Source organism: Plecotus auritus (genome assembly GCF_963455305.1).
Source record: "Plecotus auritus genome assembly, chromosome: X".
In the NCBI taxonomy this organism is placed as follows: Eukaryota; Metazoa; Chordata; class Mammalia; order Chiroptera; family Vespertilionidae; genus Plecotus; species Plecotus auritus.
The window spans coordinates 22,057,770-22,084,213 of NC_137784.1; the positions used below are offsets into that span (position 1 = coordinate 22,057,770).

At 37.7% G+C, this 26,444-nt stretch overlaps 1 protein-coding gene across 1 annotated transcript in view; it reads left to right on the forward strand.

The window, feature by feature from the left end:
* Positions 1-17,158, forward strand: part of IL1RAPL1 (interleukin 1 receptor accessory protein like 1) — a 1,468,096-nt gene extending 1,450,938 nt beyond the window's left edge. Inside the window, exons 9-11 of the mRNA XM_080653955.1 lie at positions 1,039-1,182; positions 15,771-15,941; positions 16,375-17,158. Of these exons, the coding sequence (XP_080510081.1) occupies positions 1,039-1,182; positions 15,771-15,941; positions 16,375-17,093 (1,034 nt within the window). The 3' untranslated portion in view covers positions 17,094-17,158. The remainder of the gene's footprint in view (positions 1-1,038; positions 1,183-15,770; positions 15,942-16,374) is intronic.
* The last annotated feature ends 9,286 nt before the right edge of the window (positions 17,159-26,444 follow it).

The following is a 26,444-nucleotide window of genomic DNA, read 5'->3' on the forward strand; positions in this document are numbered from 1 at the left end:
TCCATAGTGCCCCTCGGAAACTGTGTTTTTTCACTCATCACCCCTTAGTCCCAGCCCCCAAGTGACAGCTCAGATGAGAAGGATAAAGATTCACATGAGGGCCAAAACCGGTTTGGCTCAGTGGAAGAGCATCAGCCTGCGGACTGAAAGGTCCCAGGTTCGATTCCGGTCAAGGGCATGTAACTTGGTTGCGGGCACATCCCCAGTAGGAGGTGTGCAAGAGGCAGCTGATTGATGTTTCTCTCTCATCGATGTTTCTGACTATCACTCTTCCTTCCTCTCTGTAAAAAATCAATAAAATATATTTAAAAAAAAAAAAAAGATTCACATGAGGGCCAGCCAGCGTGGCTCAGTGGTTTAATGTCGACCTATGAACCAGAAGGTCATGGTTCCATTCCAAGTCAGGTCATATGCCCTGGTTGCAGGCTCAATCCCCAGTGTGGGGCAAGCAGGAAGCAGCCGATCAATGATTCTCTCTCATCACTGATTCTCTCTCTCTCTCTCTCTCTCTCTCTCTCTCTCTCTCTCTCTCTCTCCCTCCCTCCCTCCCTCTCCCTACCTCTCTGAAATCAATAAAAAATATATATATTTTTAAAAAGATTCACACTGGGTGAGTTGAGAAGCCATCCTGGCTTAAGCTTCATATTGACAGAAACCAACTCTATAAGCATAGCTTGCAGAATTCTTACAAGGGTTTTTGTTTGAATGTAAGAGTTATTTCACTAAGGCAAGCCTAAAATTATTTTTTTCCAAACAGGTATTTATAATTCTGTCAGTCCAAATGCAATCTAGGAACATAGGTTCATTTTTACCACAAGCAATGTTGCTTAGCAACAGTTACCATATACCACCTCATCTGGTTACCAAGGAAACCAAGCTAGAAAGTTATTGAAAGGCCAAATTTTCATGCAAAAAGGAAAGGGGTTGTATTCATGCATTGCCCACATCTGGTCTCATCCACAAAACTGTGAAATCAAGTTGAATGTGTGATTTTGGGTGTGAATATGGTATAAATCTCTCTTGTGGTGTTTTTCCTAGAGCTGATGTACACAGTTGAACTTGCTGGAGGGCTTGGTGCTATCCTTCTGCTGCTTGTTTGTTTGGTGACCATCTACAAGTGCTACAAAATAGAGATCATGCTCTTCTACAGGAATCACTTTGGGGCTGAGGAGCTGGATGGAGGTAAGATGAATTCCCTCTTTTAATGTTTTTTTGAATTTTCTTATTCGTTTTCTGTCTTTGTTTTATTGAGGGGGAAGAAAAGTTAACTTCATTAACCACTGATAAGAGCTTTAGAATCTTTCAGTGTTCAGTTTGTAACTTCATTTTTTACATCGAACTATATGTGTGATTCTTTGGAGCCAACAGGTATTTTCCTCTGAAAATTGTAAAGCAGCCCTAACCAGTTTGGCTCAGTGGATAGAGCGTCGGCCTGCGGACTCAAGTATCCCAGGTTCGATTCTGATCAACGGCATGTACCTTGGTTGCGGGCACATCCCCAGTAGGGTGTGTGCAGGAGGCAGCTGATCAGTGTTTCTAACTCTCTATCCCTCTCCCTTCATTTCTGTAAAGATCAATAAAATATATGAAAGTTGTAAAGCAGCACCTACCCTCTTTTGAATTGTATTCCAAACAGCACTTGTGAATTACAAGTGCTGATTACAATGCTATCAGAGTATTCAAATCTCTCACATTGTAATCAGTACTGAAAGGCCAGCTTTACTTTTCTATATAGATAAGGAGTGTCTCTTTTAATTGTGTTCCCCAGCCTGGTAGTTTGAAGTGAATCTCAATTTGTTCCTTGTTTAAACTGATCAGTTATAATAAACTGTACTGAACATTTTAGAATTCACCCAGCAATCTTTCCAAGCCTGTTTATTTAGCTATAATTAGGCAAGCTAATTTTTATTCTAAGTGTGGACCAACAGATAGGAAAGTACACAAGCATATTGTTTTCATAATTATACATTTATTCGTTTTACTCAAATTGGACAAGTAAATATTATTTTCATAGAAATTATAATTGTTTTTGCCTCTGGTCAGTCATAAATATGCATATAATGTAAGAGGAATTTGGATTGCTAAAAATTGAGCTCCTTAAACCACCTATTAGAGGACTTAAGTTTTTTTTTTTTTTTCCTTTTTGGTCCTTTGAAAATGGTTCGTATATAAGATAAATTTGCAATACAGGAAGCATATGCAAATTGACAATAAATAGTTCAGATGATGGTTTCTCGATCATATTTATAAACTTTTTTTCATTAACTGTCAGTTTTACACTAGATAGTACAAAGAAAAAATGCCCATGATACCACATTTCCAAGTCTTCTAGAAGAAATGCCCAAGTAGAAGTATAGATTGCCAGAGTTGTGAGGGGGAGCAGCTCATTTAGCATCCCTAACACTCCTCTCTATTTTTTTTGTTTTAAATATATTTTTATTGATTTCAGAAAAGAAAGGAGAGAGGAGATAGAAACATCAATGATGAGAGAGAATCATTGAGCAGCTGCCTCTTGCACGCCCCACACTGGGGATTGAGCCCGCAACCTGGGCATGTGCCCTTGACTGGAATCTAACCATGACCTCCTGGTTCATAGGTTGATACTCAACCACTGAGTCACGCCAGCTGGGCTTTAACACTCCTCTCTATTTAACCTCCCTTTTCCATTAGGGTAAAGTCTGTGCTGCAACAAAACTGTATTTCTTTTCTTTTAAGTGCTAATTTGCCTATTTCTTCTTTGTTCCTAATTTTCTTGCCTGTTTATACAAATTATTCATATTTTGCTACTGCTTTAAAGAGATATGAGAAAAGTGTCAATGTCAGAGCTGTTGTTGAATGGGTACCAAGCAATGTGCTAGGCATTCTTAAAATCATTCTTGCTAAGCCTCAAAAAATTCTGAGGCCAGTTATCATCTCCATTTTATTGATATAGCAACTGAGGCTCCCAGAGGTTAAATAACTTACTGAAGAAAATATCACAAGTATTATGGTTCATGGCCAAGATGGGATTTGAAAATAGGTCAATTTCCAAAGCCTTTATTTTACTGAACACTGAATCCCTGTTATTTTTAACCCTTTAAAAATTTGGTATGTTTAGTATACTCTAAAGATCCACTATTATTTGCATGATTAGCATGATAGGAGATACTTGGAAAAGCAGTTTACCTAAGCAAGTCTCACTTTATTAGCCCTATTTTTAATATATTTATTTTGTGTTCTAACGACATGAATGATGTTACCCAAACTATCAATTTCTAGTATTTTTTAATTTAAATTCTTTATTATTGAAAATATTGCATGTCTTCTTTTCCTCTCTAGTATGGTATGGTTTTTATTGGCCATGTTCTAAATGGTAGGAGATTCTAATGGTTTTGGATGCCTATGAACCTTAGTCACATCCCCTTGGATCCTTCAACACATGCTGTTGTGGTTGAATGATTATCTGCTCCGTCAGTGGCGGAGAATTTCTCTGGCATCATCAAATTCCCATTTTCCTAGCTGTCCCTCAAATCCTTCCACCTTCCAAAGAAATAACTGTTAAGAGATACCAGGCTTTTCATATTCTTGAGTTGGCTTCTAAAAAAATGCAATTTGGAAGTCAAAACTGAGCAATGTCTCCTTTATCTTGACCACCTTTTCACCTCCTCTGAAAGGGGAATACATAAAATACTTTTGGAAGTAAAGGAAGGCCAAGAGTGTGAAGAAGAACAGGAAAAGAAAGTTTAGCTAATATTTTGAAGTAATGTCTTACTATGGTGACATGATAATAACAAATTCATTGACCATTTATTGAATATTTATCAAATAACAAACGCAGTGTTGACTGCTTTATTGATATTCAGAGAATCACACAACCAGAAAGACAGAATTTAAACCCAGTTCTAAAAAACTCCAAATCCCAACTATTTCAGCTACTGTGTCAGACTAGGAGAGGGAATGTTTGGCATCAGAGACACATTCAGCCAGTTCCTTGTAGGTTATTACAATAGGCATTACCTGGCTCTGTCAGTTCTATATCAGGATTCCAAGATAGAACATATTGCTGCTTTGCTCCCTCAGTTTGTTCCCATTATTCCCTGTCCCCCTCTAACCTTACACTTTGTTGTTGTCCCTGAACTTGGGCCTTAGCATTTCTCTTCTGATTCTGCAACACCCACCTTTCTGGATCATATTTATGTCTGTCTTCAATTGCCTTTATGCACAAATATCTCCTTAACCCTAGTTTCCTTGTTTTAGTATCATTTTGGTTACTAGGAGGACCAGGACGCATAGGGTAGTGCTGGCACTTTCAGGGAGAAAACCAATGAGGCCACAGAACCTGTGAAATCACACATGAAGCCATAGTGCAGAGTTTTATTTTTTGGCATTATGCTCCATACTTCATCCGGTCTTTTTTTCTTCCTTCCCTTCTATCCACTGAACTGTTCAAATAACCCTATTATTATTAGAGAAATGTAATAGTATATGCTGTAAGAAGTTGGGAAACACAGACAAGCCAAACGAAATCCAGCACATTCCGACCATTCATGGGTCACCATTGTTAACACTTTAGCACACATCCTTATGGCGTCTTCCAGATGTGGGGAGGACATTTGTCACATGGGAGATTTGTCTCCTCTTTTGGGGGTAGGGGGTAGGGACAGAGACATCAGAGTGTTCTTGCAATTTCTTAAGTAACTTTAATTCAAAATAATCAACGTGCCATTGTGGGATATCTTGGGGCAGCCTGCCCTAGGTCCCAACAAAATAATCAAGCCTGGAACAATATCCCACTAGATACTCTGTAGGGATTGGATGTGTCTCTAAATTATGTTAACTAATCATATCTCTTGAATAGCACTGATTTCAAGATGGAGGGTCTGTTTCCAATATCCATTATACTTAGTAAACAGCCACTAATTTTAGCAATGAAACTTGATTTCTGACATCCATTGTGCTAATTAATGAAATATCTACTTTTGATCAGAAATAAAAATAGTTGATGTGCTTACAGTGCTGCCTCTAGAGCAAGTGTGTCAAACTCAAAGGGTAACACGGGCCAAATAAACAAGGTTTAAGTTTATGTGGACTGCAAAAAAACAAAAGCTACAATTTTCATAGAAATGTACGTTTATCTTGATAGAGACATGCTGAATACAAAGGGCTGAAATAAGTAAGTCATTGCTAACATAAAATAATAGAACATTTTAATAAAAATTAATATTTTTCTTGAACATTAACTTACCAGACACTGAATAACTGCACAAATTAATAAGCATAATGCAAAAAAACACCTATTTTTCTTGTTCTCTGAAAGCGAAATATTTCCTGTTGCGCACACCAAGCAAGTCAGTACAAGACTAATGACGTGGCTATCGGCTGCTAAAATATTCACTGCTAGTATTAGTGGAGAGAAATGGTGCACCTGCGCATAAGGTGCGTAAGGGAAATGAATGCAACACGATTCTAGTAATCAGTAATTAACAAACATTGTAGTTCGTTATTAATAACTAGAGACCCAATGCACGAAATTTGTGCATAGGTAGGGTCCCTAGGCCTGGCTGGTGATCAGGGCTGATCAGGGCCTTCTGGCTGCTGGCTGGGGCCTCCCTTCCCTAGCTGCCAGCTGGAGCCTTCCTTCGTTCCATGCCTCCCCCTGGTGGTCAGCACACGTCATAGCTATAGATCAAACTCCCAGTCTCCAGGTCGAACTCCCAAGTGAACACTTTGCATATTAGCCTTTTATATATATATATATATATATATATAGATTATGTATAACAGGATATTATAAAAATTACGTTATTAAATTTTTATTAAAACGTTTCTTACATATCATTATATTGGCTGGGCTGTAAAAATATTCATTGTGGGCTGCGTGCAGCTCACAGACTGCAAGTTTGACATGCTTGCTCTAGAACAGCCGTGGGCAAACTATGGCCCGCGGGCCGGATCCGGCCCGTTCGGCTGTTCTATCCGGCCAGTGGAGCCGAAAGAGCGGAGGGTTCTCTTGCTCTCCCCTCCGCTCCTTTACTTTGAATTTATATTAGTTCACACAAACACTCCATCCATGCTTTTGTTCCGGCCCTCCGGTCCAGTTTAAGAACCCATTGTGGCCCTCGAGTCAAAAAGTTTGCCCACCCCTGCTCTAGAGTGTTGCCTTAGTCTAATTAAATGCTAGCTAACCATCTTGATAAAGACAACCTACTATCTCTAGAGCAGAACTTATACTAACACAGTATCTCATTGTTTTTGTTGGAATAACTATAAAGAAAACATAATTATTGTAACACCAGACTCTTTTGCTCCGCCCTGCCTCTGCCTGGGGGTTCCCTTCCACTTTAGTTTAAGAGTCTGTATAGATGTAATCCTTTCTTCCTTCCTTTCCATTTCTCCTCCCTTACTCTCTCATACATGTTATATTTTTTCCCTAACTTATAAAGATTTTCCTCATAATTCCAAGATCTAGTTATTTTCTCCTTCATTGCTACAAAAATGGCACTGTAGACACATTATGATGGTCCTTTTTCACTTTAAGAAATGAGCACTTACTAGTAAATGCTTACTACTTGTAGAGCATTGTGAATCCCAGATTCCTTATCTCTCTTCTGTGAAAGGAAGGCTGAAAGACAAAGTCATGAAGAAAAGAATTATTACTTCCAAAATTTTGCAAAGATGTCTAGATTTTAGAACCAGCTCTACTAATAAAAAATATAATAGCTATTTAAAGAAAAACAAGGTTCTAAACTTACAGGTAGTCTAACAATAGAAGAAAACAGCAAGTAGCAACTCTTACATAATGATTATATTGGCAAATATCATTAAGGTACTACATACATTTTTGATTAGGAAGTAACTTATAAGAACAGGCTTAAGGCTCATTTTGGTGGGGGGGGGGATTTAATTCTAGAAAAGTGACACTATTTTATGTTTGTTTTTCTCAGAGTGCAAACTGTTCTGTTTTTATTTTTATTTATATACCTTTGACTATGAAGGGTAAGGGGCATGCTAACTCATAATGATGATAGAACAAGCTTAAAAGAAGCTTGTTTTGGTAGGCTTGTTACAAGCTTATAAATTGCTAATACAATTTCTATTTTCAAAAAGAAGAAAGAGATCTCTAGTTCTACTTTGGGAGTTATTACAGGTATTAGAAAAAAATGAGTTAGAGCAATCTAACTCATTTATATATTTATATACTTATAAAAATACTAGAGGCCCAGTGCATGAAATTCGTGCATGGGGAGTGTGTCCCTCATCCCAGGCTGCACCCTCTCCAATATGGAACCCCTTGAGGGATGCCCGGTGGGATCGGGCCTAAACGGGCAGTTGGACATCCCTCTCACAATCCAGAACTGCTGGTTCCCAACCGCTCACTTGCCTGCCTGCCTGATTGCCCCTAACCGCTTCTGCCTACCAGCCTGATCACCCCCTAACCACTCCACTGCCAGCCTGATAGATGACTAACTGCTCTGCTGCTGGCCCGATTGCCCCTAACTGCCCTTCTCTGCAGGCCTGGTCGCCCCCAAGTGCCATCCCCTACTGGCCCAGTAACCCCTAACTGCCCTCTCTTGCCAGCCTGGTCACCCCCAACTGCCCTCCTCTGCTGGCCCAGTCACCCCTAACTGCCCTCCCCTGCAGGCCTGATCACGCCCAACTGCCCTTCCTTGCAGGCCTGGTCCCTCCCAACTGCCCTCCCCTGCTGGCCTGATCACTCCCAACTGCCCTCCCCTGCAAGCCAGGTCCCCCCTAACTTCCTCCCCTACAGGCCTGGTCCCTCTCAACTGCCCTCCTCTGTCGGCCCGGTCACCCCTAACTGCCCTCCCCTGCAGGCCTGATCATCCCCAACTGCCCTTCCCTGCAGGCCTGGTGCCCCCCTAACTTCCTCCCCTGCAGGCCTGGTCCCTCCCAACTGCCCTCCTCTGCTGGCCTGGTCACCCCTAACTGCCCTCCCCTGCTGGCCTGATTGCCCACAACTGCCCTCCCCTGCCAGCCATCTTGTGGCAGCCATCTAGTGTTCACATGGGGGCAGCCATCTTGTGTCTTGGGGTGACGGTCAATTTGCATATTACTCTTTTATTAGATAGGATAGTAGTTAATTCAGTCAGTTGAAGGAGAAAATTCTACTGGACTCATTGTTTGACTTAAGATAGCAAAGCAACTAATTGATTGATTAACTTAAATTCAATAGCATACAAATATTTTGTGCTTTTACTTTCCTCCCCCCACATTTTATACTATTGTTGTCATACTTTATATATTTTATAGTGTATGTTCATTAAAATAAATTATTTTAGCTACAGTTATTTTTATATTAGCTTTTGAGCTTTTGTACTAGAGATAAAAGTGTTTAATTTACACACCATCATCATAGTATTAGAGTATTCTGAATCTTATTATATGTTTACTTTTACCGTTGAGTTTTGTATTTTTATGTTTTCATGTTGTTACTTAGTGCCCTTTCATTTTAACTTGAAGAACTTCCTTTAGTATTTCTTGGAAGCCAAGTCTAGTGCTGATGAACTCCCTTAACTTGTGTTTGGGAATGTCTTTATCTCTCCCTCATGTCTGAAGGACACTTTTTCTGATTTTAGTATTCTCGGTTGGATTTTTTTTCTTTCATCACTTTGAATATTTCATCCCACTTTCTCCTGGTATGCAAGGTTTTTACAGTAAATGCACTGATAGCCTTATGGGGGTGCTTTTGTATGTGCTGAGTCATTTTTGTCAGGCTGCTTTCAAAATTCTCTCTTTGACATCTAGCATTTTGATTATAACGTGTCATCATCTTTGGTTTGATCTTGCTTGGGGTCCTTTGATCTTCCTGTACCTGGATGTAAACTTCTCTCCCAAGATTTAGGGAGTTTTCAGCTTTTATTTCTTTAAATAAACTCTCTGCCACCTTCTCGCTCTTCTTTTTCGGGAACTCCCATGATGTGAATGTTAGTTCACTTGATGGTGTCCACAGGCTTTCTTCATTTTAAAAAAAAAATTGTTCCTCAGTCTAATTTCAAATGCTCTGTCTTCAAGTTTTCTGCTTTATTCTTCTGCATGATCAAGTTTGTTTTTGAAACTGTCTATTGTATATTTTTGTTGTTTTTTAATCCTGTTGTATTCTTCAGGTCTAGTATTTCTGCTTGGTTCTTTTTTATTATTTCTATTTCTTTATTAAACTTCTTAATTTATTCATCATTGTTTTTCTGATTTTGTTAAATTGTCTACTGGGGGTTTGTTTTTGTTTATTTTCATTTCATTGGGTTTCTTTAAGGTGATTATTTTGAATTCTTTGTTAGGCAAATTGTAGATCTCCATTTCTTTGGGATTTGTTACTGGACCTTTATTATTTTCCTTTGTTGGTATCATATTTGCCTGATTCTTCTTTATCCATGTATCCTTGCATTGGTGTCTGTGCATTTGAAGGAGTAAGCACCTTGTCTGGTCTTTACAGACTGATTTCAGCAGGTAAACTTCTTCTCCTGCCTGTTCCTCAAGCCAATGGGATTACCTCTCGAATTGCAGTCAGGCTGGGTTATCACTAGTTTTGAGGCTAGATCTGTAGCAGGCCTGTTACAAAGGGCTCAGCTAGGCAAGGCTGTCTGGTTCCTGGTTGAGTGGGACTATCTTTGGACAAATGTCCATGTCAGGTTCCACCCAGATGGGTCCCTGAGTGGGCAAGATGGACTCGAGACTATGGCTAATAAGACACATATAAAGGATGTCTTATTTGGCCATTTTATGGGCATCACTCTTGTTGTTCATTTTTTGTGGCACCTGGCAATCAGAATCTCTTGAAAGTCATGGGAAGAGTAAATCAATGACTATATTTGCATTTATGAAGGTTATTACTGTGTGTACACTAGCTGTTTTCCATCTCTACGGTGAATATAATTATAAGTGATGCTTTAAATTCGAGAAAATGCAATTTAGAGAATAAAGTTTAGAGTAGGAAATATACCCTTGCACTACCCTGTTATGACTATTTATTTTTCAATTACAGTTGACATTCAAGATTATTTTGTGTTAGTGTCAGGTGTATAGTACAGCAGTTAGACATTTACTAGTATATAATTTGCAATGTGATCCCTCAGGTAATTCTAGTACCCACCTGGTACCATGCATAGTTATTACAATATTGTTGACTATATTCCCTATGCTGTATTTTACATCCCCATGACTGTTTTGTAACCAATTATTATTTCTTAATCCCTTTACCTTTTTTTTCACCCATTCTCCAATCCTTCTCCCTTCGGTCATCCATCCATCTGCTTTAGGTATCTATAAATATGTTTCTTCATTTAGTTTGTTCTTTATATTTCACATGTAAATTATATCATATGGTATTTGTCTTTATCTGCCTAGCTTATTTCACTTACCAAAATGCCCTCTAGGTTCATCCATGCTGTCACAAATGATGCCTAACTAGATTTGAGCTGTTTATAAATTTAAGTTGTCTTTAAAAGATCACAGACCTATCCTTTAAAAAACTTGACATAATTTTGTGGTTTTTTCCCTATGGTTATAAAAATGTCATTTTTTAAAGTTTCTCTAGTACATGAAGCTCATACAGATTATTCAATATATGTTCTTACAGATATTTTTAAAATATATTTTTTATTGATTTCAGAGAGGAAGGGAGAGGGAGAGAGAGATAGAAACATCAGTGATGAGAGAGAATCATCAATGGGCTGCTTCCTGCATGCCCCATATCTGGAATTGAGGCTGCATCCCAAGCATGTGCCCTGACCAAGAATCAAACTGTGACCTGGTTTATAAGTCAACACTCAACCACTGAGCCACACTGGCCAGGCCAGATATTTTTTTAAATCTAAGAAATATTACCCAAGGTTCATCTTCAGCTGGTAATTGAGAAAAAGGAAGACTCCTCACCCATATGATTTGAGTCAGAATATATTGCTGAATTTAGTATGGTATTTGTTACAGTGTTTGGAATCTGATAACTTTTAAATTTAGCTTGCTTTTTGTAGTAACTAAATGCCTAGCCCATCATTGCACTGATGTAGACTCTTGGGAAAGGGAGGAATTGATATCAATCAAGTGTCTCATTGATTTGAGGATGCTGATGCAGCTGCTTGCAAGCGGCTTTTTAGTCACATTTATGCCCAGGATAATCTGCTTGTGAGCAATTTCTTTTTATCTGAGTGTTATTAGCATAAATGCTATAAATTCATCCAGATGACATAAAGAGATAGAAAACTGACTGAGGCCATAACAGCAATTCCTGAGGTTCATTTTAGCTATTGTAGTTACTGTATATATTACTCTAGGCAAGAAGAGTCTATTCCCTCTGTGATGGAAGTATGACTTTCAGCTATTTTATTGTGCCCTGTCATGTAAGGACCAATTATCATAGACCTGAAGCTACAGTGTTTAGGTTTTGTAGTGTTCTGGTCAATTACCTAGCAGCTAACTGTAGCTCTTTGATGTCTATACACTGAGTGGCCAGATTATTATGATCTCTGAACTCATAATAATCTGGCCACTCAGTGTGTATATATATATTAGAGGCCTGGTGCATGAATTCGTGCATGGGTGGGGTCTGACCAGCCTGGCCAGGGGGAGGGGACATGGGCGGTTGGCCAGCCTGCCTGCTGGTCGAACTCCTGGTGGAGGGGATCATTTGCATATTAGCCTATTATTATATAGGATATACACTGAGTGGCCAGATTATTATGCATTCAGAGTTCATAACAATCTGGCCACTCAGTGTATATCCTGTCCCAGAAAGAGTTCCTCAAAGTGTGGTCTCTCAAGCATCACCTGAGAGTTTTCCATAAATGTAAATTCTCAGGACCTATTTTAGACCTACTAAATGAAAAAACTCTGTATCTAACAAGCTCTCCAAAATTGTGTTTATTCATGCTCAAGTATGAAAACTGCTTTTCCAGAGAAGTTTACAGGGAATCTAAGGCCTTCCCTTGAGTCACAATGAGAAAAAAAAAGACTATTCGAAAGGAGTCTTGCTAAACTCCAACCCCTTACCTCCTAGCAATTCCTTACAGAGCCCATCCAGGCAGCATGGAGTGTGTACCACCAAAGCCTTCTCTCAAAGGAAATGGCCCAGGTCTTGAGAAAATCTCTACACTGGCTATAAGATATAAGCCATGCCATACCCAAATGAAAATGCATTCATTCATTTAATCAACTGATATATTTGAGCATCTACTAAGCTCTAGTTACATATCTGAGTCAAGAAACTTTTGGTCAAAGAAAGAAGATAAGATGTGAGCACAATAATGTAATACATGGGAAAAGAGATCACCCCACACTCAGATACATCAAACTCAAATTCAAAGGAAACAAATTGCATATTTAGCTGCTGAATTTGACAATATTTTTCAAGCTACCATAAACATAATCAGTGGTGAGGTTTGAAAAGATAAATTTTGTGACTCTATGTGGAATGGGCTAGAAGGAGAAGGAAGACCCACTAAAAATAATTATAACAACTGAGAAACAAGTACAGCCTGACCTAGGATGGAAATAGACTCAAAAGGGTGAATGGCTATGAGATTGTTGGTAAATGAAAAGGGATAAGTGGAACACATATATATAAAGTTTGGAGATTAAAGAAGATTGTTATGTTATTAAAATTAAAGTGAAATAAAAGGTGAAGAACAGAGCTTGAGGATGGGAAGCTTGTTATTTTGTGAGAAAGTTGAATGTAGGATACATAATGAACATTCATTCAAATTAAGGGGCCCAAGTTATAGGTAGAGCTAGAGGACTGCTGGTAGTTCATGAGAAGAAAACAGAATTGAACATGTAAGGGAGACATCTACACAGAAGTGATTGTTAATGTTATGTGAAGAAATGAGATTTTTTTAAGGGAAAATGGGTTGAAAGAAAAATGAAACCGGCTATAGAAAACATCTTGAGAAATTATAGTATTTACTAGAGGCCCGGTGCATGAAATTTGTGCACTGTGGGGGGTTGTCCCTCAGCCCAGCCTGCACCCTCTCCAATCTGGGATCCCTCTGGGCTACCTCTTACAATCCGGGACTGCTGGCTCCCAACTGCTCGCCTGCCTGCCTGCCTGATTGCCCCTAACCACTTCTGCCTGCCAGCCTGATCACTCACTAACCCAGCCGTGGGCAAATTACGGCCCGCTGGCCGGATCCGGCCTGTTCAACTGTTCTATCCGGCCCGCGGAGCCAAAAGAGCGGAGGGTTCTCTTGCTCTCCCCTCCGCTCCTTTACTTTGAATTTATATTAGTTCACACAAACACTCCATCCATGCTTTTGTTCTGGCCCTCCGGTCCAGTTTAAGAACCCATTGTGGCCCTCAAGTCAAAAAGTTTGCTCACCCCTGCACTAACCACTCCCCTGTCAGCCTGATTAACATCTAACTGCTCCCCTGCCAGCCCGATTGCCCCCAACTGCCCTCCCCTGCCAGCCTGGTCACCCCCAACTGCCCTCCCCTGCTGGCCTGATCTCGCCTCCAACTGCCCTCCCCTGCTGGCCTGATCTCGCCCCCAACTGCCCTTCCCTGTGGCCTGAATGCCCCTAACTGCCTCTGCCTGCCTGATCACCCCTAACTGCCCTCCTCTGCCAGCCTGATCTCACCCCCACCTGCCCTCCTCTGCCAGCCAATTTGGTTCTGATCGGTCGGTTTCTATGCCAGTCAGTGTCAAAAGCTCTGCCTCCTAGGCATCCATTGGCTCCTCACAGTTGACCCAGATTTGGTTCTGATTGGTCAGTTTCTATGCCAGTCTGCATCTCTGGGCCTATCAATGGGGCCTGACCAGAAAGGCGGGGCTGATCAGCAGCCCCAGTGGAGGCCTGGAAAGAAATGGAGGTGAGGCTGCTGGCCAGGCCTGGAGAGAAAGAGAGAGGCAAGTGCTGATCAAGAGCTGCCACAGAGGCTATGGATCAGAACCTGCTTCTCTCTTCAGGCCTCTCTCCGGACCTGATTTGCAGCCCCCTCAGCAGTCAGTGTTGGGTCAATGCACCTGCAGCCATAGCAGTCAGTACTGGGTCGCCAGGCAACTCAGTGCTAACTGTAGGACTGACTTCCGGTTTGTCAAGCCTCTGGTCATTGTGGATGTGACAGACCCAGGGTTTTTATATATTAGGATGGGTTGAAGAGAGGCATCCATGGAAGAGGCAGAGGAACCAGAAACAGTGTCATGTGAGCAAAAGTGATATCCAGCTGGAACTTACCAATATTGGTGGAGGAATTGTTTACATTTCTTCTGAGTCATAAGTGCTCTGTTCTTATTAGTGTTCATGTTGATCTAGATTTCAAATATTTTTAAGCCTAGAAAAAGGGCAAAGAATGAGGATCTAGTCCAGCCTTGGGCAAACTACGGCCCGCGGGCCGGATCCGGCTGTTCTATCCAGTTCTCTTGCTCTCCCCTCCACTCCTTTACTTTGAATTTATATTAGTTCACACAAACACTCCATCCATGCTTTTGTTCTGTCCCTCCGGTCCAGTTTAAGAACCCATTGTGGCCCTCGAGTCAAAAAGTTTGCCCATCCTGATCTAGTCATTACAAATCCTAGATTTGGGCAAACTTTAACACCTTATAGAACTTTCTGGCAAACTATAAGAGAACAGCTTCCAAAAAAGCAAATAGTATGTGCATGAAATCATTCTACAATCTACAGTCTGGTTTAAGGAGCCCTCCCTCATGATAAAGACAGTAATTAGAACTGAGGTGAATTATGAATTCTGATATCACATCCAGAAAAGGAAATTGGTGAATGAGAGACTATCCAGAAGATAATTGACTTCTTGTTCTTAGAAACAATAAATGAGAAATCTGGGATGTTTATCTTAAAAACTTTGAGATAAAGATGATGCATGGTAGTGTCATCAAATATTTGATGAGTTCTTATGTAAAAAGAGGGAAGAATGAGGAAAGGAACAGATTTTAGAACCAAGTTTTATTCATTTACGTTGTAATTTTTTATTCTTATTTTCAAACTGATTAACATGATGAGAAAATAATTTGTCAGTATATTACATGTAAAATAAATGGAGATCAGTGAATAAATAAGCTTTTTCTATAAGAATTCAGTGTAACAATATCCTCAGTCCCAAAATCCAAGAACCAACTTCTGGTAAAATATTAAATAATCCACTGACAAGCAACTCGAAGTTTTCTCTCTCTCTCTCTTTTTTTTTTTTTTTTCAACAGGGTAAAATGACTAAAAGCAGTATTAATTGAATGTAGCACTATTTAGAATAAGCATATGCTATCCAAATATGTGGCTTTTAATAAGCAGTCTAGATTCTCTATGATTTGTGCCTCAAAAATGCTAGAAATTAACATATTCTTCTTCTTTTTTTTAAATATATTTTATTGATTTTCCACAGAGAGGAAGGGAGAGGGACAGAGTTAGAAACATCGATGAGAGAGAAACATGGATCAGCTGCCTCTTTGCACATCCCCCACTGGGGATGTGCTCACAACCAAGGCACATGCCCCTGACCGGAATCGAACCTGAGACCCTCCAGTCCACAGGCCGATGCTCTATCCACTGAGCCAAACCGGTCAGGGCAACATATTATTATTCTTTGTACTGATTTTTCTCCTACTGCCTTCACAACAACAACAAAATGAAAACGTGATCCCTTACACCTCCAAATTAGTTCCAGAATAGTTGGCATTATTGATTTGTTATTGAAAACTAACGAAGGCTTCTTTCCTTGGTCCCCCGGCAGTGAAACATTTGGAGATGTTTGTGAAAAGAGTTGAATGTTTTCATATCCTATTATTTCTTTTGTAGAACAGTGACTTCAACTTTACTCTGTAATGTTTTTGACAGACAATAAAGATTATGACGCATACTTGTCCTACACCAAAGTGGATCCTGACCAGTGGAATCAAGAGACTGGGGAAGAAGAACGCTTTGCTCTTGAAATCCTACCTGATATGCTTGAGAAGCACTATGGATATAAGTTGTTTATACCAGACAGAGATTTAATTCCAACTGGAAGTAAGTTCATGTTTTCATTTGCATATTCTTGTGTCTATCTGTGTAGACATCATTTTTAGACAGAACTTGACCTTTTGGTTCTTTATTTCAAAAATTGTATGTGTCAGATTGTTAAGAAATGTTATGTGTTCATATGAAACTTAATTTTGACACCTCTAAAGTGGTACTTCCATCATTTTATAAAGCATCTCATTTTAATGAGCCCTAACATTTAAATAAACCAAATGAGAGATTTATGCCTGGAAAAATATTTCTAGCATTAAAAGAAACAAAGCCCATACTCTAGTCAAAGTGATCATTGGCTATTTTCATCTCCTCAAGTTGTTACCCAACGAACACCAATTCTCATTTAATGTGGGAAAGAGAATCTTCCAGGGCTTTCTGGAGCACATTTTGGATTTACTCATTCTGATCACTCTTTTCTCTTTTGTAGCATACATTGAAGATGTAGCAAGGTGTGTAGATCAAAGCAAGCGGCTGATTATTGTCATGACCCCAAATTACGTAGTCAGAAGGGGCTGGAGCATCTTTGAGCTGGAGACCAGACTTCGAAACATGCTTGTGACTGGAGAAATTAAAGTGATACTAATTGAATGCAGTGAACTGCGAGGAATTATGAACTACCAGGAGGTGGAGGCCCTCAAGCACACCATCAAGCTCCTGACGGTTATTAAATGGCATGGACCAAAATGCAACAAGTTGAACTCTAAGTTCTGGAAACGTTTACAATATGAAATGCCTTTTAAGAGGATAGAACCCATTACACACGAGCAGGCTTTAGATGTTAGTGAGCAGGGGCCTTTCGGGGAGCTGCAGACTGTCTCGGCCATTTCCATGGCCGCAGCCACCTCCACAGCTCTAGCCACTGCCCATCCAGATCTCCGTTCCACCTTTCACAACACGTACCATTCACAAATGCGTCAGAAACACTACTACCGAAGCTATGAGTATGATGTACCTCCTACTGGCACCCTGCCTCTTACCTCCATAGGAAATCAGCATACCTATTGTAACATCCCTATGACACTCATCAATGGGCAGCGGCCACAGACAAAATCCAGCAGGGAGCAGAATCCAGACGAGGCCCACACAAACAGTGCCATCCTGCCGCTGTTGCCAAGGGAGACCAGTATATCCAGTGTGATTTGGTGACAGAAAAGCAAGGGACATCCTGTCCCTGGGAGCTTGAGTAGAGTCTGCAGTCCAGTGCCTGGAACTAAATCCTCGACTGCTGCTGTTAAAAACATGCATTACAATCTCTAGAACACGAGGAAAAACAGGGTCTTGTACATATGTTTTTTGCAGTTTCTTTGTAGCATCAGTGTCTTGTTGTTTTACCACGTCTCTTACTCATTACATTTTTGACTTTGTTTTATATGTCACTGGAATTTGTAAATTGAAATTTTTTTAAAGAAGAGACTTATGTATAGATAGACAACCCTTTTTTGCTTCATTAGTTTAGTTTTAGAATGGGTTTTATTTCCTTTTCTTGATTTTGTTTTGCTTTTAACATTTCCTTGGGGTGCTTGGACAAATCCATCTGATGGGACAAGGAGCACCGGATCCTCTCTTGGGTTCTACCTAGGATCAGCAGGGCCATGTGGGCCTTCAGAGAGCAGTGCACCGAATGCCAGCATTGCCATTTGAGGGGAGAAAAACAAAGAAGAGAACACTTGCTCATAGGATGGCCCCGCCAATCAGAGGCCTGAATCTTTTCCTTGTCCCACCTCATTGCCCACCTCTACCCTTCTAATGGCAGCATGATGTGTACATTCTGAGGAAGGGTGGGGGTGGGTCTAACTGTCTTAACATTTACTTCACTGCTGGTCAGAATACACTCCAGACCCAAAAGTGTGCTAGTCACTAAACAGTGACCACTACAGCGTGCTAAGAAGAGAAGATCAAGGGCATGAAAATGGGGGAAAGAGTGTTGTTTCCGTTTTTTAAATGAGTTGATGTACCCTTATATAAATATATATATATATATATATAAATATACAACAAAACAAACAAACAAAAAACAAAAACAAAAAACAAAAAAAACAAAACAAAACAAAAAAAGTAAGCCCTATATTTGATCACTTCCTGGAAAGGCATGAATGTGTTTGTGGCTGTTTTTGTTTGATATTCTACTTCCTCTTTTCCCTCTGTATTTTTTTCTGCAAATGAGATTATGTGCAAATGCCTGGCAAGTTAACTCAAAAGGGTGAATCAAACACAAGTCAAAATGAAATTTACATTGAAGGCTTCCAAACCAAAGGGAAGAACAGGATGTGTCATCAAATATGTTTTGTCACCTTGTATTATACAAAATGTTATTTTCTAAAGAGTCAGAACAAATCTGTAAACTTATTATGGGGTTCCCTTGTATTAAATGTTAATTCACTGTATTTAATTTTCAATGCTACATTCATAATCCAGTGTTTGGTTTCACTTTGTGAACATAAGTAACACTTATTAATATCCAAGTGTTTAAATAAGAACTCAGGAGGTCATGCATATGAATACCTAGAGAAATCAGTATTTTCAAAATAAACATTATTTACACAAAATGGTTTTTAAATTAGGTAAGAACGTGTTTAAAATAATTTTATTGTATAAAAAATAGTTTCATTTTAACTGTATAATTCTATCTTTCAGAAACAGAAAGCTGATGCTCCCAGGAAATCCCTCCCTACTGTGTAGCTTTATGTTTGAAATCAGTAACATAAGCAGCTAATATATATTTATGTTGAAGATAAGGCAAAACCTGTCATACTGGAACTTGCAGAGGGCAGAATTGTTAAAGGGAAATATTACCTAAGTAGCTTTTAGTTTAAAAACAATCAATGTGATGAAAATACTGATAATATAACTTTTACATTACTTTAGTGATCCATTGTAGGAACTTCCATTCTAGTCATCGTCTGTGGGCTGGTGTAGTGACTATTGTATGTTTGGTTTGTTCCTACCACCATATAATGAGAAAACAAGTCTACAGTTTTGGTCACTATTCTAACGTGTGAGTTGGCCACACACAAAAAAAGTGTAAACTTCTATATAATTCATCTGGGAGGGTAAATTTGAATTGCAAATGTACAAGAGATAATTATAAGCATTTTGTAACAATATAAAGGCCTCAGTAAGCCTTGGGATGTGCATTGATTTTTATTTGCTTAAAAAATGTTTATTTCTCTGACAACTCACCTCGGTTCTTCTCTAGAATGTGTTCTTTATTCCCATGTTCCCTTTGGATCTGTGTCACATTTTCAGAACTGAAGCTGCAAGGACACATAAACTTGAAGGTCAGCTCTGCACATTGGGTTATTTTCAGAATCCAAGAAAGCCATTGTTTACTTGTACTATGGACACCTGTCAGAGACTGGTGGCAGTGCACCTCATTGGACTGGATGCCAGACTCCCCCAGTGCTCAGAAAACTGTAAACATGGCAATGGCCTGGTCTATGTATTTTTCATTTTTTATTTTTTTAAGTGCACGATGGAAGTGTGGAATAAATGTAGAGGAAGTAATCATGCCACAGTCATATTTTAGGCATCCATAGGCGTTAATTTAGCTGCCTTCTGAGTACATTTTTTGTTCTATTTTTAGTGTAGATTTAAGCACTTTGAATAGCATGATTCAGGGATTGATGGGTAATATTTGATGTTCTCACAACATAAGAAACATTTTTCCTCTAATGCTTTGTCATCTTTTTTAAAAATGAAATAAATGGAGAAGCTATCTATGGCTTTAGAAACATTCCTCCCAAGTATTCCTCTATCAGCTCTATGTGAGAACAAATGAAGGAAACTGTCATGTGTTCACGTGCTGTGTGTTTAACAAAATTTATATTAGAACTCACAATAAAAAGAGAAAAAAATGTATTTTCCCTAGTGCTTAGGTTTCATCCTTCTCTTTTTTCTGTTGGGGCTGTGGGAGATAAGCATACTCTAGTTTTAAAAACACAGTCGAAAGTGTGAATACATTAGCCAAGCCGAGGAACAGAATGGTCTTGTGGACTTGGACATGTGTGATGTTTGGTATTGCCTGTTTTCCATCCATCACTGCTCAGGCTCCAAGTGACACATTATGGATTCAAGAGTTTATCTGGTTCTTTAATGTAACCTCTACTTGCTGCCTATGAGTGTCCTACCCTTTATACTGGTGCTCAAATCTTTGATTATTTAATTTATAATTCATTCCTTAGGTTTCCTATAGGCAGAGAAAAAATTTGTATATCATGCAGCCAACTGATATAAGTTTAGATTTTTCTATGAAATAAATCTAAGACACAATGAGTTAAGAGACCTGAACCTACTATATTTCTATAGCAAAACACCCAATCAACCATTTTGTGTGTATTACTTTCTTCCTAATATATGTATTTGAACCCTATTGACTTAAATATCTAGATACTGGTTTCTTCTTTATTTCTTTATTATTTAGTATTTTATAATGAGAAAATATTAACAGAGAGCCAACCCCTAAACTCTAAGTAAGTTTTGTTTATCCTAGAATAGTCATTAACTTTGACAGGTACCATTGGTATAAATTAAGATCACTATTTCTAGGAAAACGTTAATTCATACATTTGTAAATTATTTTCTGATTCTGGAATTATATCCTAGTTCTTTTTCTAAGAAGTACTTTTTATCTTGTGCTTAATTTATTTTTTCTTAAATTTAGTTTAAGCTTATATAATTAGTTCCAGAATAAAGCTTATTGAAATTCAAAGGAGACTATTAATATTATACAAGTGAAATAACTGAATGGAACTAAGGTAATACACAGACACAGAAAAGGAAAATCCTTGTCTCTAATCTGAACTTGCTTGGTCATTATTCCCATTATTGTCATAGTTGGTTAAGAGAGGTGAAATATTAAATGGGTTAGAAATCCCACCTACAGACACATATTCCCCATCACTGAAGAATTTTTTACAATATATACAGTTATTTCAAAAATTAATAATGCAACTGAGTTCCCTGAAAGAGAAGCTTATCAGTGGAAGCAGATCTGTTCCTTGCCCTATCACAAACCCTTTCCACCTTATTGTTCTGAGCAAAGAAAATAACCAACAATCAAATTTTGATTATCCTTAAAAATAGACCTTAATCTTGGGATCAGGGACCAGTTGAGTCTATAAAAAGGATTAAAGGCAATAATGAAGTCCTTGAAATTCCAGACCAAATTGTGAATGTATGCAAAATTATGTTTTCCTGGATGTCAGAGGCAAAGACATCCATCACCTAAAAATCAATTGATGTTTGGATTTAGGCCATATTCTCAGACTATCATTAAGATAAACCACATATCTTGCAAGCTCTGTTATGGGTACTATTCCTCACCTTCATTCATAAAAATTCACTGGATGCTTATTGTTCTTTTAACAAACAAAGGCAATTCCTCGTCCAATATGACCCGACCTATGGGCAATTGGGTTTATAGTGAGGATAAACTTTGTATGATGACAAGCAATTCATGCCCAGATAAATGAGAACTGACTTACTATTGCTATGATAGTTTACTCATTTCTTAAGTTACTCAAAAGATAATTTGGGGAGAATGTGAAATCATTTAATTTGGCATGATGTCTTATTTCATTAAACTTCTTTATGATTTAGGTTCAATCATGTTTCCTATACAAAAGTAAAAATGAATCCAGTACAGGGGTAGAAGAAACAACCATTTGACATGCTTTTCTAAAGGGATCCAGTTTTCTTATGCCAAGACTTAGAATTGGTTGTGTACTTGGTTTTCAGCAATTAAGCTTTTACCAGGTTCAGGATACATGATATGATTTGGGGGCAGTATAAATTTTGAGAATAAACTGAATGAAGTGGTTATTTAAAGTTTTACTTTTTATTCATGATTGGCAGCAAGGTGACATTTTGTGCTATGTTGATAATTATGATACAAGGAGCTGTCAGAACTAAATGTGAGTAAAGAGAAGGATGATGATGAATTAATCCTAATCCTAAACCTGCATGTTTTGTCATTAAACTTCAGTCACATGCATAGAAAATGCTCAGACTAAAAAGAAGGAACTCAACTCAAATCTTCCATTAAGTATTATTTCTTCCTCCCAGGCTTAGAATACAAAACATCTTCCCATTACAGAATTACAAATAGATATCTAAAAGAAAATTTTCCTTCTGCCTCTTCGTAAATGTCCCTCTGAATAGTCTGTGAATCCTCTGACAAACTCATGTTTCTCAATTGTTCATTAAAGTAAGTAAAGTAGGGCACTATTGTTTTTCTACCATTCACTATGTTCATTGATGCATTCCCTAGGGCCCACAGCCTGAAAGTATTCTCTTCCTAACAAAGGCAATCATCCTGAGTCATTACATTGTATTCCCCCCACAACTAAATGAAGAGAAACCGAAGAAGCATACATGAACTTTGAGACTATTACATGTAATATTGATGTTGTGTAAATTTCAATCTTCATAGTCCATATAACCTTAAGTTTCAAAGGGCATGCTTGTCATTTAAAAAAAAAGATTTAATGTAAAATGACATATTACATAGTGCATGAACATGTGGCAAAGTAAATTGGATCTATCCTTATTAGTCAATGAGAGACTAAATTTGGGGAGATTAGATGTGAGTGTTTTAGGATAATTCTCAACTGGGGTGAAGACATCTTTATGTTAGAACACATGGACAGTTGTCCATATTCTTTGCAGCATATGCTTCTGGTAACTAGAATCCTTAGTGTGTTCTTTCCACCAAAGTAGTAGAGATATGTTCATATAATCTGCTATTGAATTGTAAAGACTTTTACATTTTCAGAGTTTGAGGGAACCCAAATAGGAAAGTGAATTGAGTCATTTTTCTCTGCTGGTGTTCAAGTCAAATTTTAAACTCAGACACTCACAGATATGTTCAACAGTCAGTAAAAAGTGCATTTTATGTAGTGTTTCCCTTTAGTTTTGCTTACCCTCTTTCCTCGTTGATTTTATACAATCTAGAATGTATGTAACTCATGTGTAGGTGATGGAAGCGCTCCTTTTTTTCTTAGAATACTTACAATTATATATTTGGTTTTGCTTTGAATAGCAATAGGAAAATAGACAAATACAGGTGTAAAAATGAGGAATTTTAAACTTGAATTATAATTTGTGTTTTATAGTCATTTCATAAGTATGTTACTCTCTATGAGTATGCTCTCTATATATCCTGTAAAAATAAATTTATATGTTACATAGAAATTCAAGAAATTAAATTATTTATTAAGCTACAAATGTTTCTTCTGGTTTCTACCTTGCCATAGATAAAAATAAGTTAATAGTGTGTTGTTGGAACATATGTAAGTACCTTCGTTAATTTGATAACTCTTGTTATAGTTTTCTTTCTCTCTCTATTTATGTCTGTATAAACTTATAACTTGTAGACTTAATTCCTATTATAAGTATGAAGAAAGGGATTTAAGAAATGTCCAGTTGGCTGAACATAAAGAAAATCCTTGTTAAAAGGTCAAGTCTACTTACCCTTTTTTCTTCAGTACTGGATTATGGAGAGGTTAAAAGTTATTATCATGCTAATGAGCTCTTCAAGGTTGAATTCTGCATTTCCCCCTAATCTATTTCATAAATTTCTTTGAGAAACAGAAATGAAAGGCATTAAAACATGTGAGTCCTTTTTGCTGTTTCTCTTTCTTACTTCTTGCTTCCCAGGTATTTTATTCCTTTCTTTTTAAGATACTACTCATATAATGACCTTAAAATAAAGCCCCCTCAGGTAATATTTTAAAGTGACCAAGATCTTTAATCATCTTATTTTTCTACTCTGTTTGTACCTACTTGTAGTGCACAGTCATTCCTAAAGAAAAATGGTTTTGGCCTTCTTTTTCATTTTATGTTAAAGATAAATAAACTCATTATTTATTTATTTGTAGGGAGGGGAATGTTGGTAAATCTTTCCATCACAAGCATAACAAGTGAATGGACATAAACCTCTTAGCATGAATGGACTGTTTAGGCAGAATTCATATATTAAGACAGGCTTTTAAGAAACACTTACCGAAGATGAAGCAGAGTTAAATCATTATAAAAATGGAAAGTATTATTTTAAAAAACTATAACATTATTTCAGGCTGGATTTTAAAGTAATTAATATATTTAAAATTTCATAAAGTCATTTCTACCTCAGTAGGATTTTTCAAAGTGAAAAATAACTTCTACTGAAAAAGTAAAATGCTATATGGATTATGACTCAGTGTATAATTTCCATATTGTATTTAAATTGTGAATCATAGGATCTCACCCATTATTACAAACATCAGGAGAAAACTCTATTTGAAGAATATTTAGGACTATTTGTGCACCTCACACACATGAATGCTCAGGAACATTCCATTTAAATTCATATTATTGACAAGTGGTTAAAAGACTGATACTCATGAAACATCTTACTTCTTTCTAGGTGATTCTTAATTGATATCTTATTTAAACTTATGGAGAATAAAAAACAGAAAATGAGTCAAATATTCAGAAAATAAAAATAGTGGTGAACCAGTCACTTACTGCTGTGGTATTTTTAGCATTCATATATGGCCTATAAAAGTAATTCAAACAAAGTCCTTGTTTAAGCTTGAATTTTCAATCAATGTTTAATGCCCAGTAATACTGATGTGTGTGGGGGAGAGGGGTAAAGTTCTGAAGAATAGAGAACATCAAAATTTGACCAATGATTTAGCCAATTGTTTGCTCAAGGTAGGGAGTTTAATCCCAGTGATATGTTAATTGGTTTTAGATGGTACACAGGTTTTTATTTGAATAGTTATGTATTTGATTTAAAATTTGTTAACATTAAAAAAAACTTAAATAGTACATCAAACTTGACTTTATGGATACTCTTTCTAGCTCCAATTATATGGTACTAGAGGCCCGATGCACAAAATTCATGCAAGGGGCTCAGCCTTCGCAGCCGCAGCAGCTTGCCTTGGCCCTCACAGCCCTGGCTTCATCCAGAAGGTCGTCCAGAAGGATGTCCAGAAGGTTGTTCAGCTGTCCGGTCTAATTAGCATATTACATTTTTATTATTATAGATATGTACCTGATTTAAATTAAAACATAGATAAATAATAGTTTAGGAATGGTGATATGTGGCAAAAGTTATTAAGATACTTCATGAATGAGTGGATTATGGAAATACTGCTAAGGCAAAGTTCTAACTTCTGGGGGGAAAAACTAATAGAAAATGAAGCATCCCAAAAGAACAGAGAGCAGAAAAACATACCAAAAGCCTTCATAAACAACAAACGGAACTGTAAGATTATGAAAATAAATATCTGGTTTAAGTTGAGCAATTAAATTTCTCAGTTCTTCTATTGTCCTTGGCAATCAAGAACTGTTTACACAATTATGAACTTGAAAGGAAAACTAGACTCTGAATGAAAATCCTTTCTTAAGTGGTCTTGGGCTTCACAAAGAAACATTTCTTAGGATGCTTTTCTATAAAATAAAATGAAAAAGTTGATTGTTAAACATTACAATGTATGAAGAGAAATTATGGCTTTTCACATGCTTGACATTGTGACATAAAGGTTTGATGAGGAGTGAAATAATTCTTTCATAGCATCCTTCTAATGGGCCTACTACTAGTAGTTCTAAAACCTACGTGTACATGGGATCACCTGGAAGGTTTAAAAAGTCCCAAAGTCTCAGAAATTCATAAAAAACTAGTTTGGAGCTTTTCCCTATAGTTAGTTTTGTGTTGTGTGTGTGTGTGTGTGTGGGGGGGGGGGTGTTTATAATAAATGCCTCCAGGTGATTCTATAAGAACCAGAGTTGAAAACTCTAGGAATCGAAGAGGTTGGTCTTAAATGTTAGGCTTCAGAAGCATTACCTGGAAGGAAAACTTGTTAAAAATGGAAATTCAAATTGAAGTCTAATAATACTGGAGTGAGTCCCAGAATCTATTAGGTGATTCTAATGCGGAAGCCCACAGACCACTCTTTAACAAACACATGTGGAGGATTTGTTGTTTCTGTCATTGCAACTGCTATCACTCTTTGAAATACAAAGTTAAAACTCTCAGAGGATGAATGTCACCATAAACTCGGTCTTCCTTTTTAAACAATTCATCACAATTTGTTCATCAGAACTCACCATAAAGAAGTCCTAAAAAAACCATGAAATATGTAGATAATTACACTTTATTTGAAAATATCTGAGAAAGAAGGGGAAAACAGAACTAGTCAAGAAAACTGAGTCCAACTTTGTCATGAAATATGACCACCATCATAGAAGAAAAATAAGCTAATTAATAATTAAATGCTAATTAAAAACACGCCTTGTAAGACAATACAAGACTATTGTCACTCCTGTTTCTATTAAGAAAGAAAACTAGCAGAATCAGACTGGGATACCAAATATACTGGCTGTGAAAATAAATATATCAATATCAAATTTTTAAAAATTAGTTGGACTTAATTAACAATTATTCCCCCTCATGGTAACAATAAATTCATCAAAAGATGAACTCCAATGAAGAATTTTTCAAATGTCCTTTAA